Below are 19,100 nucleotides of genomic sequence, written 5' to 3' on the forward strand. Positions count from 1 at the left end.
TTTAGCGCTCCTGCATAATGAATGAATGATTTTTTTCTTTATTACGTACTTAGAATTGCAATGACATAATTTATAATCGCGCGCTACACGCAGCAGGTATTTGTTATATCATAACCATATATTCAAAATAATATTGCTTAATGTTATTCAAAACTATCATCCGCGCGCGACTCCGTCTGCATGTAACTAAAAAAAACAAAAGTGAGTAGCCTATGTGATCCTCTAAAGAACTGAAGGAAATCCAACTCAGAAACCTTAAGTAACGAGTAAAAGACGACGACAACGAGACAACGAGTAAAAGAATAAACAACAGCGTCTTAAATGTTATAACCAAGCCTAAACTCCATTTTTTTTTTAAATATCTAAATCACAAATATAATAAGACTTTAGTTTGTTATTGTACGATAGAGAATATGAACGTAATTGCAATGATAGCGTGTAGCAAGTAATAACATCATGTGACAAACACAGCAATCATTTGCCTACGAGCTGGGATTCGAATCTAGACAATAATCAGACCGTAACATAACACCGAGGCCGGAGTTAACTAACCAATGACGCCTATTAAGAGACTAGATTTACATTGAAATTTCTTGGTAATATGACAGTTTAGGTTGGTAATACAATTGAGTTTGGTAATACCGCGTTAGGTTACGTATTACCTTTATTGTGATTGACTCTACTTACTATACCACTGAGTGACTCGGAAACTATCTTTAGGTGAGGGTAACTAAGCCATAGTCAAGCATGGCCCACTGCGGGATGTCACATATCCTCGAATTTCGTTAATATGTGCATGTTGCATTACGATGTTTACCTTGAAAGTGCCGAAGCAATTAATAAAAAAATATATAGTATAAAATAATATAAATGCATAGAAATAAATATTTAGCCACAAAAGAAGTAAAAAATCTTAATAATAAAGCATAGTTACATCAAGGTTAGAACGACAAAGCCCTTGTCAAGGATAACCTTGGCAACATCCTGTAATAACCTTTTATTATCTGCGTTGTCCTTTTAAGCAGGATTATTTATATTATATTTATTAGCAGAAACAACTAACATGAAATTTGATGACCAGTTTAAATCGGAAAAATTGAGCACGCGTATTGTTTCCATAACCGTTTTTTTACAGAAACGTTAATTAAAAAAATAATTTATTTTATAAACGTATGTAACAATTTTAGCATATATATTGATAAGCAAAATCATTTAAAGACTAACTTTCGCGGCGACTAAGTCCACAAAAACAAAAGTGAATAGCCTATGTGTTCTTCCCGACTAACCCATACATCTATGCCAAATTTCATCGACATCGTTCAGTCGTTTAGGCTACGAACTAGAGCAAACTTCGAACCATCTAAACTTTCGCATTTATATTATTAGTAAGAAGTAAGAATATATTACTATTATTAGTGATAATATCCTAATGAAAAATTTTGTGAATCGAAGAAGAGGCCAAATGTATTTGGTGAGCTGGTTTCAGTAAAATATAAATCACTCAATATGGAGCGCATTCCATAAATGAGGCGCTATTCTGCAAATATTTGCAAATTCGTAAAATCAAAATTTGAATTAAACTCACTTAATAACCCACTTATTAGATGCTACACGATGAAACTATGTTATGTATGAAAATGTATGTTTTTAAAATTATATTTCAATTAGCATTTGAGAGGAAAAATAAACTAGATCAAGTTTCTAAGCAGCTACAAGAAAGTACGTATATAGAAAAAACACGTGATAAAATTATTAATAGTGTAGTTTCTTTTTTAGATTTCGCCAAATATGTGCAGAATAGTGGCGTGATGCGTGGACAATTGAACAGACTTCCTTATTGCGGGGTGACGTCATACCACGTGGTGGGTGATCCATCGAGCTAACATTTATATTACGACCTATATTACTACTGACATATATAATGTTTAATTGAGACCTATGAAGCAAATACGCTTTAGTCCAAATATTTAACTTTTTAACTCGACACACCAAATTGTAATTTATTAAATTCATTACAAACTAGCTGTTGCTCGTGACTTCGCCCGCGTAAAAAAAATATAGCTTATGTTACTCACGGATAAATTACCTTTCTAATTGTGGAGGAATTTTTAAAATCGGCCCAGTAATTTTTGCATGAATCAAATACATACAAAAATACAAATCTTTTCTCTTTATAACATGAGTATAGATTGATATGATTAGTTTGAAAATTCAAAAATAGACTGTAGAATAGACATATATGTTAACCGTTTTCATAATTTAAAGTAATACTGAATATCCTAAGGGTAAGAATAGTTTGGTCAAAATGGACCTCAGGTATGTTCACCTCTGTGGCTATTTGGGTGATTAAAAATTATACGAGTGAAGAAAATAAGAACTCTCATTGCTTATCAAAAGTATCTGTATCTGTATCTGATTTAAAAGTATCCGTATCATAAGTATTTGTATCTGTATCTGTATTTGTATCTGTTTTAAAAGTATCTGTTTCTAGAGTTTTTCCTACTGAATTTCCAATATTAATAGGGACGTTAAACCGGTATAATTAGTATATTAATATAAAACTCCGCCCTAACAACTAAGTTCATCGATTAACCTTCGTATGATAATCATTAAGTTGTTTAATGATGTTAATTTTTCAAATTCATCAATTTAATTACTGATACATATTCAACGATATTAAAACGGACATCTGGATGAAGGAAACATTAATTTTAATAATAATTCTCGTTTCTTCAGTTGTTTAAAAATAAATGACAATCTACAAAACGGATGTTTGGAATTATGTTCTAAGAAATATTATTTAAAATTATCTCATTTAAACAAACAATAAAGATCAGCGTAATTTCTATACTATTTTTAAAAACAAATGAAGTCAACACGGGTAAAAACCAAACAAACGAAAACAAAATTGGGCTATATTGTAATATTAATTGCAAAATGTTTATTGTCAAGACATCTTTGAAACTCTCTACCCCACATACAATTTCCCATCACATTAGTTCTTCTTCTGAAGCTCCACAGGCCTTTGTGAGCCTTGGCTTGGTCCAGCAACATTTCGACCTATCATACAGTTTGCTATGCCAACGTTTTCCGCCTCTCGACTTATGCCATCTATCCACTGGAGCTTTGGCCTCCTTCGATTTCTATATCACATTAGTAGTCCATCAAGTAACATAATCACAATAACTTACAACCTAACTGATTGAAATTCCCTTTATTTACGACCTCTATCGCTCAATCGCATCCTGAATCATCGTACTTTGTCGAGAAAATGAAGGGAATAAACGCCAGACACCGCGTCGCCTCGATATCTATATTACTACAGCCTATTTTTTTCCCACACAGCAAGGCGCGCTATGGCCACTATCGGGAAATTTATTAGCAAACCGAATAGATTCTCCCTTAGAGGCTCGATGACTGAAGAGATGGAATAAAATGAATGTAAAAAGAATACTGCTTCAATGTGCGACCTGTGTATCGCAATAAAGGGTTCCGTAGCGTATTTTTATAACAGAACTAGCTGTTCCCGTGCTGCTTCATCCGCATAAAGTTATTAAAACATTTTTTATCGTCTACATTTGTCGAATTCTCAATTACAAATGTGAAAATTACCGTTACCATACTAACCTTGCTTCCTTAACGTTGGCAGCTTGTAGTTTATGGTCCCGTTCCCACATGATTTTTTTTTAATTTTTTTCGCCCTAAGTTTAATAGCGTGTAAGCATATAGCCTAAAGCGTGAAGTAAATGTAAGGTTTTTCAGTAAAGAAAGAATTATACAAAAATATGCTGTGATTGCTGACATCCTACGCCACGAAGTTGTGTGTGTTTACGCTTTATTACTCGTATATTACTCGTAGTATAGATGACTAACACACTTCATTTATTGGTTATTAGGAGACGGGGTTGTAAAACGGGTATACTCTATCAGACTACACTCTAAAATATTATTAACACGTTAAGGTTGGGTTATTTGCTTATTACTATTTTAATCTGTTAACTATATTTAAAAAAAAAACATTGTCAACAAAAAAAGCATTTCAGTGCAAATCTCTTTCCGAGGCATTGTTGTTTTGGTTTGGTCTTAAACAAAAAAGACCGAAAAATCTAAGATTGCTAATTTTATTTTCTATTCTAAGGGTTTATTTGCAAAAACAAAGGGCCACGGAACCCTAAAAGCCCTGACGCTTATCTCGGCCCATTGACGCTGAGTTATGTAACTACATATTATTATTTAAGCATTTACATACAAAATGAAATAATAAAACGCACGACGGTCTGACTTCGCAGCTTCGACGCATTGCGATTGTAGAGTACGGGGAAATATATCTTCACGCCATATATTCGTAGACACTTGATAAAAAAAAATATCAAAGGAAACAAAAACATCCATCGATAAAAATTTATAAAGATTTTGTAGCTGTTTTTAGTTAACAAAGATCGGTAAAATTATTTTCCAGACGTGAATTTAGGAAATACACTATCTTTAGTAATGGATATATTTTATTAGTCCAATAAATGACAAATACCTATACACTACGCATAATATCGCTTCATATGTCCCTTAGCAACTAGTGACGTAATCATCCTTTTGTAGGGAACATTCTAGAAGTCCAAATCGCGGGTACAATGGCGATGGGAAACAGGAAAAAACCATCGGCGCGTCAAATATTTACACATAGTAGAATGACGATTCGTGCTTCGAGTTAGAGGCGTAGGGTTTGCTGTTTAATGATCGCGATAAATAATTCGGGGTTATCGGGGGGCCGCGTCCGCGATGTGATACAGGGTGACCATAAAACTGTGGAAAATTTTCGATTCATAGTCCCTATAATTATTTAAACACTGAATTTGTAACTGGTTTGAAAAATATAGAAAACGGTCAACTAAGAATTGTAGTGTGTACGGAAATCAGTTAAAACATAATTAAATGTTTTAACAACTTATTTTAGTAAGATATGTAGATAATAATCCTGACACATTACTATTAATGTTTTCATCTAATTTATTTTCCTAGAAGAATTATTCTTAAATATGTATATTATCTTACACATTCCGAGTAGACATTTTTACAATGTTACATGAAAATGTCCTAGAAAAAACGAAATCATGGCCCCTCTAGCCTCCGCTAGGAAAGCCAAGGTCACGCCGCACGCACACATTGGAATATCTACGAAATCCTTGGCAGCGGTCAGAGACCCGCGGAAGTTAAATCGACCAGCATAACCTGGTCCGCCGCCATTCATACGTCTCCCCCTACATAGTAATTTTCCTTCGAGCGCCGCGCGAAGAGGAAGACCTTTAGAACTGGTCGACGCTTTATGTCATCATGCGATACGGCCTTACATTTTGATGTTTATGTTAATCACATGAACGAGTTCTGGCGACGTTTCGTCGATTTTATTAATTTCCATTAATGGCAATGCTAAGATGTTCAGCAAATTATTCTCACACAAATCTGTATGATGCAATATAATAATAAAATTATCAATTCGTGGAAAATACTATATTTAGCACTAATATTAGATTTTTAATAATGTATTACTAAGCGAAGCGTATAACATTATCTTCGTAATGAGTGAGAAATGTAAAAAAATATCTTTGCTAAATTGTTTAACTTTTTTTGCTGACCTACTGAACTACACTAGTGGGTAAATCTATACTATTGTAATAAAGCGTAAACACACTTCTTTGTTGCCTAAGATGTCAGCAATTACAGCATATTTTTGAATAACTCTTTTTTTTATTAAAAAGCCTTACACTTACGTCACGCTTTAGGCTGTATATTTTCACGCCATTAAACTTAGGGGTAAATATTTTGGATAAAAACCCGAATGTGGGAAAGAGACCATAAGTTGCTGCCAACATTAAGCAAAATTGCCATGCTTTGTGATCATGTCATGTCTGTCATTTTGATATTTGCAATTGAATTTGACAAATGTAATCAATTTCATGCGAATGAAGTCGCACGGGAACAGCTAGTGCTGACATAAATAACTTAATTAAAGATTTCTACTGGAGTCAGCTATTGCCTTCCCTTTCATCCTATCTGCTTCTTAACTTAAAAGTATGTTCATTAGTTACCAGTGCGTCAATGCTGGTATAACCTATATGAATTTAATTAAAGATTTCTCCTGGAGTCAGCCTTCCCGTATTGCCTTCCCTTTCATCCTATCTGCTAATTAACTTATTAACTTAAAAGTTTGTTCATAACTTACGACAATCACGACAAATGTTTCGGAGTTTCAATGTATGATTCTGTTTAGTTTTAATGTTTTTGAATACTCTTACCTTAAAACTTTCCTTCTATTGTTAGGATGTAGTCGTGACGCCATTACCGGATCTATCGATTTCAATTTTGCATGGATTTCCTCGTTAGTGAAGTTACTTTCGTTATCGATTTCTTCCTGTAGCTTTTGTTTATCGATAAAATTTTCTACTTCATTCACATCACTAGATACGGGTTCCTTGTCCACATCACTATTACAGTCAACAGCGAGTTTTTTTGGTTGAGATTCATCATTTTTGTTGTCTACATTGTCTCTTTTTCTTTTACTCGTCTCCCACAAGAGGGCGTTAGAGTCATTCATGTCTTCAACAAGAATTTGGTAGACGATAGATTCGATATAGTAATTCGTGCCGCCTACAATTATTGGGATTTTCCCTTTTTCTGTCAGATTTTGTATCTGGATTTTCATTAAGGGTTATTACAATTTATCGTTATATTTTACTATGGTATTATATCCCAGTCCAGGGTTCCACTAAAAATTTAGATGTTTTCAGTTGTAAGCCAGCGTTGAATTCGATCACTGGACTGGTATAATGTACCTTAACTCGACTAGTGATTTAAGCTTAACTTCAAAATAAGTCTGCTTTTAAGAATCTTTGTTCGTCGGTTTCTATACAAAAACGGTTTTTGCTCGTATAAAAAAAAACCGAATGAGAATACTAAAAAGGTAGCCGTTAGTGATGTATTAATAATCTTTACAAATACCTTTCAACACAGGTGTTGTAGCGGTAATAATATTTGGGGCAATTAGTAATATTCCTAATGCTTAAGCCGATTATACGGTAAATGACCAGCACCCAGCTTAGTCTTTCAAAGGTGACCGCGCGTCAGGTGTTAGAGATATAGAAAATAATCCAATAAATCTAATACTAAAAATGTGTGTAAGCTAATGAGTAAATCATATAGAAAAAATGTTTAAGCTAATATCAAAAACCCCTTAAAATAAATTTAGTTATGAATGTTGAGGTACACCGGTAATTGTAGGTCTTAAAAGAGATTGATAGATCGCATGAAAGGTGACATGATCAAGAAGGGAGTGTCGACTGAAGATGGAAGATAGACTTACTGTACAGGAAAAGAATAGGGGGAGGGGGTGGATGAATATGATGAGTAGACATAAATGTTAACGGCGACTTAGATAAACATGAAGACTTTTTTTAATATGAGAAGGGGTCAAACGAGCGGCGAGAACACGGAGGTGGTCAACGACGCCCATGGACATCCGCAACACCAGAGGTACTACAGATGCGTTGCCGGCCTTTGAGGAAATTATAGGCTCGCTTCTTGAAATACCGCCGAGGACAGACTTTAGAGGCAGTTTAGGGTTTTTTTTATTTACATCGATCTATCATTCCTTTCGTTACTCCTTTGTTATTCATGTTTGAGTTAAAATGCGTAAAAAAGGATACAATCTTCAGAGCTCTGTTGCGGAAGTCGACGACGGTGAACATCTGGTGCGGTTCCAATAGATCAAGCAGGTGGTGTGGCACCATTTCACGTTCTTGACAACTCGCCTTCGCTGTCACTATATCCAGACCTTTATACACCTAAAACAGAAGAAATCTTTCAATGCTAAGCTATATTCTTCGCTTTAGTAGATTTTTTCTAACGATCTATTGTACTCTTCTTAAACCTGAATGGCTGGAGTTCGAAGAGTCAAGTGTGATATCACAGCGACCTTTTATTTTAGCGAAGTTTTATTCTAAACTAGCTGTTCTGGTGCGGCTTCATCCGCATGCTATTATGAAAATTTTATTTTATTGTTTACATTTGTCAAATTATCAATAGCAAATGTGAAAATGACATGTCATGACAAATCTTAGGAATCTTGCTTTCTCGATGTTGGCAGCAACTTATGGTCTTTTTCCCACATTAGGGTTTTTATCTAAAATATTTAACCCCTAAGTTTAATGGCGTGAAAATATATAGCCTAAAGAGTGACGTAAGTGTAGGACTTTTTATTAAAAAGAGAATTATTCAAAAATATGATAACTTAGGCAACAAAGAAGTGTGTGTTTACGCTTTATTATAGTAGTATAGATTACGTATGTATCTTTGATATTTTGCTTATTTTAATCATAATTTTTGTCTTACTTCTGAATGCTATTCTGCTAAATTTTTCATTGTGTTAGTATTTAAATATAGCCAAAATAACATGAATGAATTATTTTTGTTAAATAAAGTCTGTTCCAGGATGCATAGTAATGAGTATCCCTATCAGCTCTATGAATGTTTTCCTTATTTTTTATGACGGGTAAAACCTAACCGATATTTTTTAATTTATTAAGGAAACAAATAATCATAATTTGAAGTCGATAGACGGAAATGTCCCTACAAACTAATTAAAGTTATGTTATACTTGGAGGAATTTTATATTCCAATCACAAAATCCTTTATTACATTCTTGAAAACTGAACCGTAAAATATTGTGTATATTAACAATAATAGAGTGACGTGGGCCAGAGTAGCGCGAGAAAGGCATGAGTGGAAAAGGTTGGAGGAGGCCTTTGCCGAATGGCAAACAGATCTGCAGAAATTAAACAAAAAAACGAATATTAGAACAGTTATTATTTATGCTTTTTTAACTTTATTTAACTTTTACTTTAATTATTTTTAATTTTTATAACTTTAATGCAGGACTGAAATAAAGACTATTTTATTTTTATTTTATTTTATTAACAATAATTATCATACTAATGTTATAAATGCGGTAGTTTACATAAATAGATGGATGGATAAATGAGTGTGGTGCCGGAGGTATAATTTTAGTCAACCTTCCTTTCGCTTCGCCATTTCGGATTCAGGTGGCTGCTTGCTCGTTTGCCACCTATAAAAAAGACAAGGTTTAAAAAGTGGCATTAGAATTTCACTCAAAACGGTGAAACTTGACAAGAAAGCGCATCGTCCAATCATTAGTAACAAGCGTGAATTATCAGACGTAAGAACAAGGTGACATTTATATCAGAGAACGAAGTGGAACGGAAGGGTTTTTGTTGTGCAAGAGCGTGATACCATGACCCCAGATATCGTATCGGATCCATTAAGAATTTTGGATGTTTTATTTATTGGGTTCATTTGCGTAATACAGATAAAGTATGACATTCAAACGGTCGACGCGATCTGAATGGTCCAGTTATCAAAATACTCATTTTCATGGCGACGAGTAACCTACGATGCGTTTTTGTTATTAAATGTCCACGTTATCTTGGAACAAAGTGTATTTGTATGTCACCGATAGATTGTGAATTACGCCTACGTTTAATTCGACTAGAAAAATTATAAAATCGGATAAAACCAAAATGTTCTTTGCTTTGCATAAACTTCAAAGTTATATCTTAACTTAAACTAAAATTATACAGTTTGACATATATTGTCGAGAACACATCACATCATGCTTACTTCAATACAGTAGTTCATTTCACAGTTTGCAATAACGTCTAGTAAGATAACAAACAGACGAATTTTAAAATTAACAATTAATCGGTGACATATCGATGTCTTCGATTTGAATAATTTGAATGTCCAACTTGTCACTGTCTAATTCCACCTTTCACCCACTTGTAATTTTTTCTCGTCCCCACGATAATGGTTAGTAGAATCATTGATTTAAAGAAACGTAATTCAACGCAATCAGTTTGATTAACATTGTGCTCTAGTTTAGTTATTTAATGACATAAATATATTACACCGATTGTTCTAATGGTGACCGTTGACTTTGTAAAAAACTTATTTACACAAGTAATGTAACGGTCGTCACAATTTAAATTGATTAAATTCAAGGAAAACTAAAGACTTATTAACCATTAAAAATAATCAATCATTTATATTTATTTAATTACTATATGTTCCCGTGCGACTTCATCCGCATGAAATTATGAAAATTTTATTTTATAGTTTACATTTGTCAAATTATCAATTACAAATGTCAAAATGACATGACATGATGACAATCTTGCTACCTTGATGTTGGCAGCAACTTATGGTCTCTTTCCCACATTAGGGTTTTTATCCAAAACATTTACCCCCTAAGTTTACTGGCGTAAAAATGTATAGCCTAAAGCCTGACGTAAGTGTAGGGCGTTTATTTAAAAAGAGAATTATTCAAAAACATGCTATAATAGCTGACATCTTAGGCAACAAAGAAGTGTGTGTTTACGCTTTATTATAATAGTATAGATAATGAAACAGTTAAGTCTGGTGTACAGTTCAAGTGACAGTTAAAATTGTGCACATACACTCACAGTTTGCATTAACAGTTCGACTGTTTAGTTAAAATTGTTAGAACATATACAGCGGGTTTTACCTCGGAGTTATTTTTTTTAATAAGAATATGTATTGAAATCGTCAGTTTCCAGTGCTTTAATCTTATTCATACTAATATTATAAATGCGAAAGTTTACATGGATGGATGTTTGTTAGAGTTTGTAGCCTAAACAGCTGGAAATATTTCAATGAAATTTGGTATAGAGTATAGTCTGGAAGAGCACATACTCACTTTTTTTTTTAATTCCATCGTGGAGTCGCGGACAAAAACTAGTATCTTGATAAGTCGTTAATCTGTTACGCATATGCTAAATAAAAGCGAAACCGTGGGATACCGCTAGTGTCTATATATAGATAATTCTTGCTTCCGCTCTGATGTGTTCGTTATTCTTAGCTAGTAACATACCTACGCACGTGTATATCATTGATCTAATTTCACATATGACCGGTTGTACCGAAAATAGGTCATCGTAGTTAAAATTTTGCGTTAAGTAAAAAACTAGTTATATCCCACGGTTTTACTCATCGTACAAACTACGAGACTTTTATGTGCCTTATCACATTCTTGCCTAAAGTTTTTATCTTTCCGCTCTGAATCCTTGTAAGGTACTCATATTGAGCCTGCAGCTCATTGTCATCATATTTTTTTTTTTGTTAAATACATTCACTGTATGTAAATGTACATGATGACAATAAAGAGGTTTTTTTTTATTGTAATATGAATACCTTATAACATTATTGAATAATTAGGATATCAAACGCAAATAAAAATTTCCATATCATATTTTTAGTGTTACCGCGCACAAACATACTCGTCTGTTTTATTTTAATATAGTTGAACTCGCGTTTCTTAGCCGTCAATTTATGAATATGCAAGTTATTGTTGGAGCCATCCTTAGCTGGCCCTATTCCATATATTTCATACGTTTTACGCGCATTTCCATAATTGAGACATCGTTCTACATAACTAGTACACCCTTTGTTAATCCCACGGCCATATCACAGCCTCCCACGTGTTAGTAACAGATTAAAAATAGATTAACGATATAGATTTTTATATTCAACTAGCTTTCGACCTCGAATCCGTCCGCGTGGAATTAAGAAAATCAAAAGTAAGTACCCTATGTGTTCTTCTAGAATATCCTCTACATCTATACCAAATTTTATAGAAATCCGTTCAGCCATTTAGGCTACAAACTCGTACAAACATCCATCCATCCATATAAACTTTCGCATTTATATCAGTATGAAGTATGATCGTTCCTTGAAATAACAAATTATTTTTCTAGCTTGTCTTCTATACATATAATAAAATTGGAGTGTCTGTTTGTAATTTCAAAAGACAAATGCTAGATTACGGAAAGATGGTGTATTTGCGTTGCTGATACGAAAACCGCATTCAAAAAACTTTTGTCTCTTTGTCTGTCTGTCTGTCCGCAAGCCGCGTTTGTTCCCGGTAATGACCGAAAAACTAGGCCGATTTCGACCGGTCTTTCATTGAACGCTGGCCGACATAGTCAGGCACATTATAGGCTACTTTATCTATCTTAATATTGCGTGAACGAAGTTGTGGACAACAGCTAGTGTAGTAAAAAATTCAATAAAATACGTATCTAACATCGTTTAAAATAAAAAAGGCAAATCACAAATACTTATTTAAAAAATCTCCACATCTTATTAATACTGTTTGTACGTACAAAAAAACGTTTTAAAATATATACTTTGTAAGCCAATAATTAGACGCAAATAAGGATAAACTACGCATTAATTCGTACAAGAGTGACGTTTCTTTTTATTTTATCGTCGCATGTAAACCCGCCTGCATTTGGCTATAATTTGCGCATAATATTCACCTCCGTTCACCTTGGCCGATGTATCTCGGTGACCTATTGCGGTAGGACGAGCCATGTTCAGTCTACCGTGACATATGACCGCCAGCGACTTGTTTCCGAATCGAGCTCTCTGATAACTGGTCGATCCAGGTCACCAGTGTAGATAGATCTATACAACTGAAATAACTCTATTGGAAGAGGTGTCAACATTAAATAGACTTTGATTCGAATGCATCCAAAATACATAGACCGTTTAGGATGTACTGAATGCCCAGTAAGATGGTTTATTTTAAGTGGATGTATTGTTAATGACTTTAAACGCGATCAGTTATATGACTTTTGAATGCAAAATTAAAAATAATAATTCATTAACGATACTGAACGACAAAGTTTTTTTTTTGTTTTTTTTTTTAATTAGAAAATATTAGTAGATTTTTTGTTAATTTACTAATATTTCCTTTAACTATTCCAACTAAGTTCTAGGCTTGTGCTAGGATATGGTTCACGACAATAGTCAATTGGCGGGATTCGAACCCTCGACCTTAAGATTTGTCCGTACCCCAAACCATTAGGCTATTGGCGCTTAAAGTTACATAAGATGTTATAGGTTAAATATTAATTAAAAAAAAACTGTTCTGAAGTATTTTAAAACAGCATATCCAATTGAATTGTTAATAATTTATAAACAGAAGTCAAAGTCCGATGGAATTTTTTTTAATGATCTTCAAAAACGTTTCATATTATTATTGTTTACCTCACTTTAGTAGTTATGATAATATAACCTACTAAATTTAATATACAGGTACAATATATCACTTCTGTCGCGAGGTACTACCGAATTTTACATTAATAAATGCTCGTTAACAGTTTTAACTGGCCACAAACAATCCGCGGTATTTCCAAACAAAGTAATACGACCTTCAAAAAGCGAGCCTACGATTTCCTAAAAGGCCGGCAACGCATCTGTTGTTCCTTTGGTGTTGAGGAGGTCTATGGGCATCGTTGACCACCTCTGTGTTCCCGCCATTGGCCCCCTTCTCTTATAAAAAAAAACACACTGGCCCTGGGCGGACTAAACTTTATACATTTTAGCGTTTGATATCTGTTTTCCTAAACAAAAGAATAGCCATATTGTGATATGTTCTGAGAACAGTAGAGGTGTATTCTCTAAACATTTATTTCGACAAACTGTGCGTGAGCAAAACTGTAAACGTTTCGACTCTTAGTTACTTAAGGTGTGTGGAGTAAACATGTGTTTCAATAAGGGAATATATTTAAACAAATTTTTAACTTTCAGCTTTCGACGCAAAATTAAAAGAAAAATCAAATGGAAGTAGCATATGTGTTCTTCTAGACTATCCTCTACATCTATGGGCAGCGGTCGCCTTGCCATTTTGGCGGATTCAGTTAGCCGTTTGCTCGTTTGCCACCTTATGTTATAAAAAAAAAAATACTTCGAAATCCGTACAACCTTTTAGGCGACAAACTCTAATAACCATCCATCTAAACTTTCGCATTTATAATATTACTAGCTTTCGGCCGCTACTCTATCCACTTGGAATTAAAAAAAACAAAAGTGAGTAGCCTATGTGTCCTTCCAGACTATTCTCTAAATCTATACCAAATTACAATCCAGATCTGTTCAGCCGTTTAGGCTATAAACTCTAAGAAACATCCATCTAAACTTTTGCATTTTTAATATTAGTATGATAATTCCTATCTAGTTTCTATAGTAACGTGATATCTTGTAATAATATTGAATTAAATAATATAACCGTTATGTTACATAAGCGGTGTCAAATATCGATATAAATTCGCGAATTTGCGACATAACACGTGTTTAAAATACCACGTAGCGGTTGACATTACAACGCGGAAATTTGATAACGACAATTTAGTTGCCATGTGCTAGAGTATACCCGACACATGCGCTAAAAGAAAACAATTTAATATTACATTTTAATTAATTAAAGTGCTCTGAATTATTTGAACACTATTTAATTGCAAATTAATTATTACTATTTGAAAATGTCGAATTTCGTTAGTGTGTCAGTTGTTTTCTCATGAAATTATAATAAAATGCATTTTCCGTTGTTCTATTATACATAAAAAGGTAAAAAGATTAGTGCAGCGTCACTTTATCTATACTGATATCATAAAGAGAAAAGATTTGTGTTTTTGTATTTTTGTATGTATTGAAATAACTCAAAAACTACTGAGCCGATTTTAAAAATTCTTTCACCATTAAAAAACTACGCTATCAGTGAATAAAATAGTCTATATTTTTATTTGTTAATTTCAAACGGGTGAAATCGCGAGCAACAGTTAGTCAACGATATAATACTTCGATTACATTGTATTTAAGCCGGACATAATTTTAGCAATTGTGATAATGTACATAGTAACATTGTGGCGACATTGAGGCGTCTCGTATTTTAATATCGTAGATAGCGAAAATCAGCCAAGGCCGCGGTTATCGTCGCCATTTAGTGTTGGCTATAGCGTTTTCTACAAAACGCATTCAAAATTAATATAATTTATGTATAATTGATATGTTACAATCAATATGAACTTTATTGTGGTATTTAAAGGTTGATTTTCCATTGTATTTGTTGTTAAATTTTGTACTTCGTACGACAGACGTACTCAGGTGTGCATTATCTGAAGTTTAAATAATGTCAAACTGGTTTCGTATTGAATTGACTTTGCGATAATGGTCATTAACGAATTCGTAACGCCGGCGCGACGATAATGAGTTAAATTACAATTAAATTTAACGGCTAACATGTTTTTTAATTACAATTAAACAAGTAAAAATTACACTTCATAGAAGTTCAAAGTTTCAATACATTTGTAAATGTTGTTATTAATGTCCAGTTTCCAAGATACTTTTAACCATTCGTAAGTGTTTTTGTCTTGATAAAAAAACTAAAATGGGTTTCTGAACTACGTAACTTGAATTTTACTGTATTAAAATTATTACTCAATGGAAACGTAGCTTTTTAATAATGAAAGATTTTTTTGAAATCAGCCCAGTAGTTTTTAAATTATTTCAATACAAACAAAAATACAAAGCCTTCCTCTTTATAATGATAATTTAGATTTGTCTGTTCTTGAAAAGACTTCCCTGATTTTGTTAGTACTCAACGCTTAGTGCTAGTAAGTCTAGTTTTTAACAAAAGTAACGCTAAAATCAAAGGATACGAAGCAAATTTTCATAGATTCGGTGTTAAACTAAGTATCAAATAATTCAACATTATAATCTATCCCAAAAATTACCAATTTAGGCCCTTCACCCACTAACGCGACGAGGCGTTGACAATGCGATCAGACGTGAGCAGTTAACTGATATCACGCGAACTACTAGCGTGCGTGTGTGCACGTGTGTGTATTTGCGTTTGTGTGGGCCTATGACGTCACAAAGATATGAATGAAAGAGGTAACGCCCACGACGATTGGGTTTCGAGCGCTGACGACATGCATGAGTACCAATAAATGCTATGCGACAGCCAAGATAGTAATACAATACATAATACAATTTTGCAAACACTAAGATAGACGTAAAGTTTTATTAACCCTTGGCTGATAATGTTGAAAACAATTATAATACTGATATACTTTATTTTAATATTAATAATAATAGTTTAATATTTGGTGTAAAAAATTAATACTTTTTTGGCTTAGATTCCAACTTTAAAGAAGACTTAATAAAACATGTATAAAGAAAAGAAATTGACAAGAAATTCTTGGAACAGAAAATATTAGCATCGCTTTCGCTGTAACACAGCCCTGACAAACGGATTTAATACCAGCATTCCGCGCTAAGTACCTAGTTGTAAGTTATATTGATCATTAGTAGTTATTTATACAAATGTTCTCTTAGATTTACGCATCACTAGAGTACAAACATACGTGGCACTTATCTTAATGCTTTGTTTTTGTAATTTTCGTAACAATTGACTTTGAAATTGAACCCTAAAAATAGTAAATCAGTAATGTAGAAAAACCACTACGAATTTTCAACTACTAATTGTAGTGTTCCACAAAACACTAATTTTTAAGAGAATTTTTCATTAATTACAGTTGTCATTTTCAAAAATAACCAGAATGCTAATATTTTTAAATACAAATACAAAGATTTGATTGGTACAAGTGTTTACAAGTCAATAATTTACAAATATTCTGAACTAAAAATTGTATATATAGGAAAGCATTGTGGCAGAAAAAATCCTCGACAATAGAGTCCTCTATAGAGAGGGCTTCTGGGTTGGCCAGGACTTAATTTATTTTTAAATAAGGCGAGGTGGAGGTGAATATCTCTTATAGCCTTACAAGTAAACGCGGTATAAAGACTCAGGAATAAACTGAGTATAAGCAAAATTTGTACTAATATTTGGAAGGTTAAAGTATAAGATTTTTCATAAGAAAACGCAGGGAATTGTTCGTAAGCAGACGATGCGTCATATCCAGTCTCATTCGTGGAAATTGACACGAAAATTGTGTTTTATTATTTAAATGGCATGAACCGGTCGTCCTTGAGTCTTGCTGTTTGACTTTTAGGTATGGGGACATGGTAAAGGACGTGGAGTTTTGATGTTTTTCTTTATTTAAATTTATTGTAATATAAATACTTGGAAGTCGCTTCAAATAGAGATATGTAGGTAGTATTTATATTTAAATAAAAATTAATTCAGTTAATAATGCAACACTCGTAGATTGAAAATCATCATTATCTTTAAAATGTACTTATTGATTAACGCTGAAGAACAATAAAAATATTTATTGCATTTTAATAGTAAGGCATAAAGTATTGACGTATTATTGGTTTGATGCTTTTGTTCTTCTATACTAATATTATAAAAAGGAAAGATACGATTTTTGAATGTATTGATATAACTTAAAAACTACTGGGCTAATTTAAATGGTTCTTGCACCGTTAGAAAGGTCATTTACCTACGAGCAACATAGGTTATATTTTTTAATTTCACGCGGGTGAAGTCACGAGTAACAACTAGTAATAAAAAAATTAAACTTAAGCTTTCCTTTTTAAATGAATACTATAGCTTATTAAAATCTCAGTGGCATTTTATATTAGGTTTATTTGTAATATGTAGCTCAAAGAGATTATTTCACCCACGGTTTAGATTACTTGTAAAGGGCATTGATGTATCATTCTTGTTTATGTAGCGGTCTATCATTACGCGCTTTAAACAAACCTTCAAATACATTTAATATTACATTGTGAAAATAATCTATACTATTATAATAAAACGTATTTCTTCACTCACTTCTTTGTTGCCTAAGATGTCAGCAATTACAGCATATTTTTGGAAAATTCGTTCTGTAACAAAAAGCCCTGCACTTACGTCATGCTTTAGGCTATATATTTTCACGCTAATAAACATAGGGGATTATTATTTGATTAAAAACCCTAATGTAGGAAAGAGACCATAAGTTGCTGCCAACATCAAGAAAGCAAAATTGCCATAGTAAGGTAATTGGTATTTGAACATTTGCAATTGATTATTTGTCTAGTAAATTTTAGGTTTGACCACAGTTCGTGTTTTTACAGTAACATTAAAAGGTATACAATTTAATGCTACCGATTGTGTATTAAAATAGCATATAATAAGGAGCAGGGCCTCGCATTATGTAATCGTGTACAGTTTTCCTGCTTCAAGAGGAAGGACCGTTTTAGTTCGTTAACAAATGAACCTCATTTTAACATAATATGTACATTAAAACAAATGAATACGAGTAGATGTTAGGGAAAACATCGGATCTATTAACTATTGAAACAAGAACTTGACTTACACCCGTCGTTGGACACGGTTTTGTCTTTTACTCCTTCTAATATGCTGAGTTATTGACTTCATTACTGTTAGGAACAAAATTGGTACCGAGCTGTAGAGTTGGCGCAACTCTAGATTATCGGCATAAACGTCACGTCCCTAGCTGACAGCTGTCAATGTCACAAGAAGTATGGATAGATTGGCGCGCAACCGGAGTCCTAACAAAAAGTGTTGCTCTGAGTTTAAAGCGACAGTATCAATTAAATAAGTTGTCTAAAATTGCACTCTAAGCAGAGTTTTGGTCGTTTCCTATGGAATTTTCTGTTACTTTTCGGATCTTCGGAGAATCAGCACAACTCGTCAATACATCTCTCTACCGTCATATATGAATTAACTAGCTTACCCCGCAATTACATCAGCGTGGTATTAACAAAAAACAAACCTATGTGTTCTTCCAGACTATCCTCTACACCCATCCGTTCAAACGTTTTTTTTTATAACATATGGTGGCAAACGAGCAAACGGCCACCTGAAATCGCCAAAATGGCGAAGTGACCGCTGCCCATAGACATCCGCAATTGCAGATGCGTTGCCTCTGTCAAATCCACTTCCTCTTCCCATCCTCTTTTTATAAGAAAAGGGTGGTAAAGAGAAAGGGACTTAAATTAGGCCTTCGGCACCACACTCATCAGACGAAACACGGAATTGTTTCCATTTCACGCCTGTCTTCTATGTGGTCGTAGTATTACACCGGGCGTGCCGGCCCATTCGTGCTAAGATGTTAAAGCGGGCACTGCCACCGTGAAAAGTTAAGGCTACAAAATCTAACAAACATGTATCCATCTTAACTTACCCTATAATTGTTTAAACTTTCGAGAGGCATTATTATAACTAATTTTAACGGCTATTACTCACGTCTGTTTTT

The 19,100-nt window shown here is 33.5% G+C and overlaps 1 protein-coding gene across 1 annotated transcript in view; it reads right to left on the reverse strand.

The window, feature by feature from the left end:
• The window catches only part of LOC106100296 (tRNA dimethylallyltransferase, mitochondrial), a 139,898-nt gene that overhangs the window by 66,488 nt on the left and 54,310 nt on the right, over positions 1-19,100 (reverse strand). Inside the window, exons 2-3 of the mRNA XM_013279120.1 lie at positions 7,698-7,835; positions 6,291-6,685 (exon numbers count right to left, since the gene is read on the reverse strand). Of these exons, the coding sequence (XP_013134574.1) occupies positions 6,291-6,685; positions 7,698-7,835 (533 nt within the window). The remainder of the gene's footprint in view (positions 1-6,290; positions 6,686-7,697; positions 7,836-19,100) is intronic.

This window comes from Papilio polytes, unplaced genomic scaffold (assembly GCF_000836215.1).
Source record: "Papilio polytes unplaced genomic scaffold, Ppol_1.0 DF824058.1, whole genome shotgun sequence".
In the NCBI taxonomy this organism is placed as follows: Eukaryota; Metazoa; Arthropoda; class Insecta; order Lepidoptera; family Papilionidae; genus Papilio; species Papilio polytes.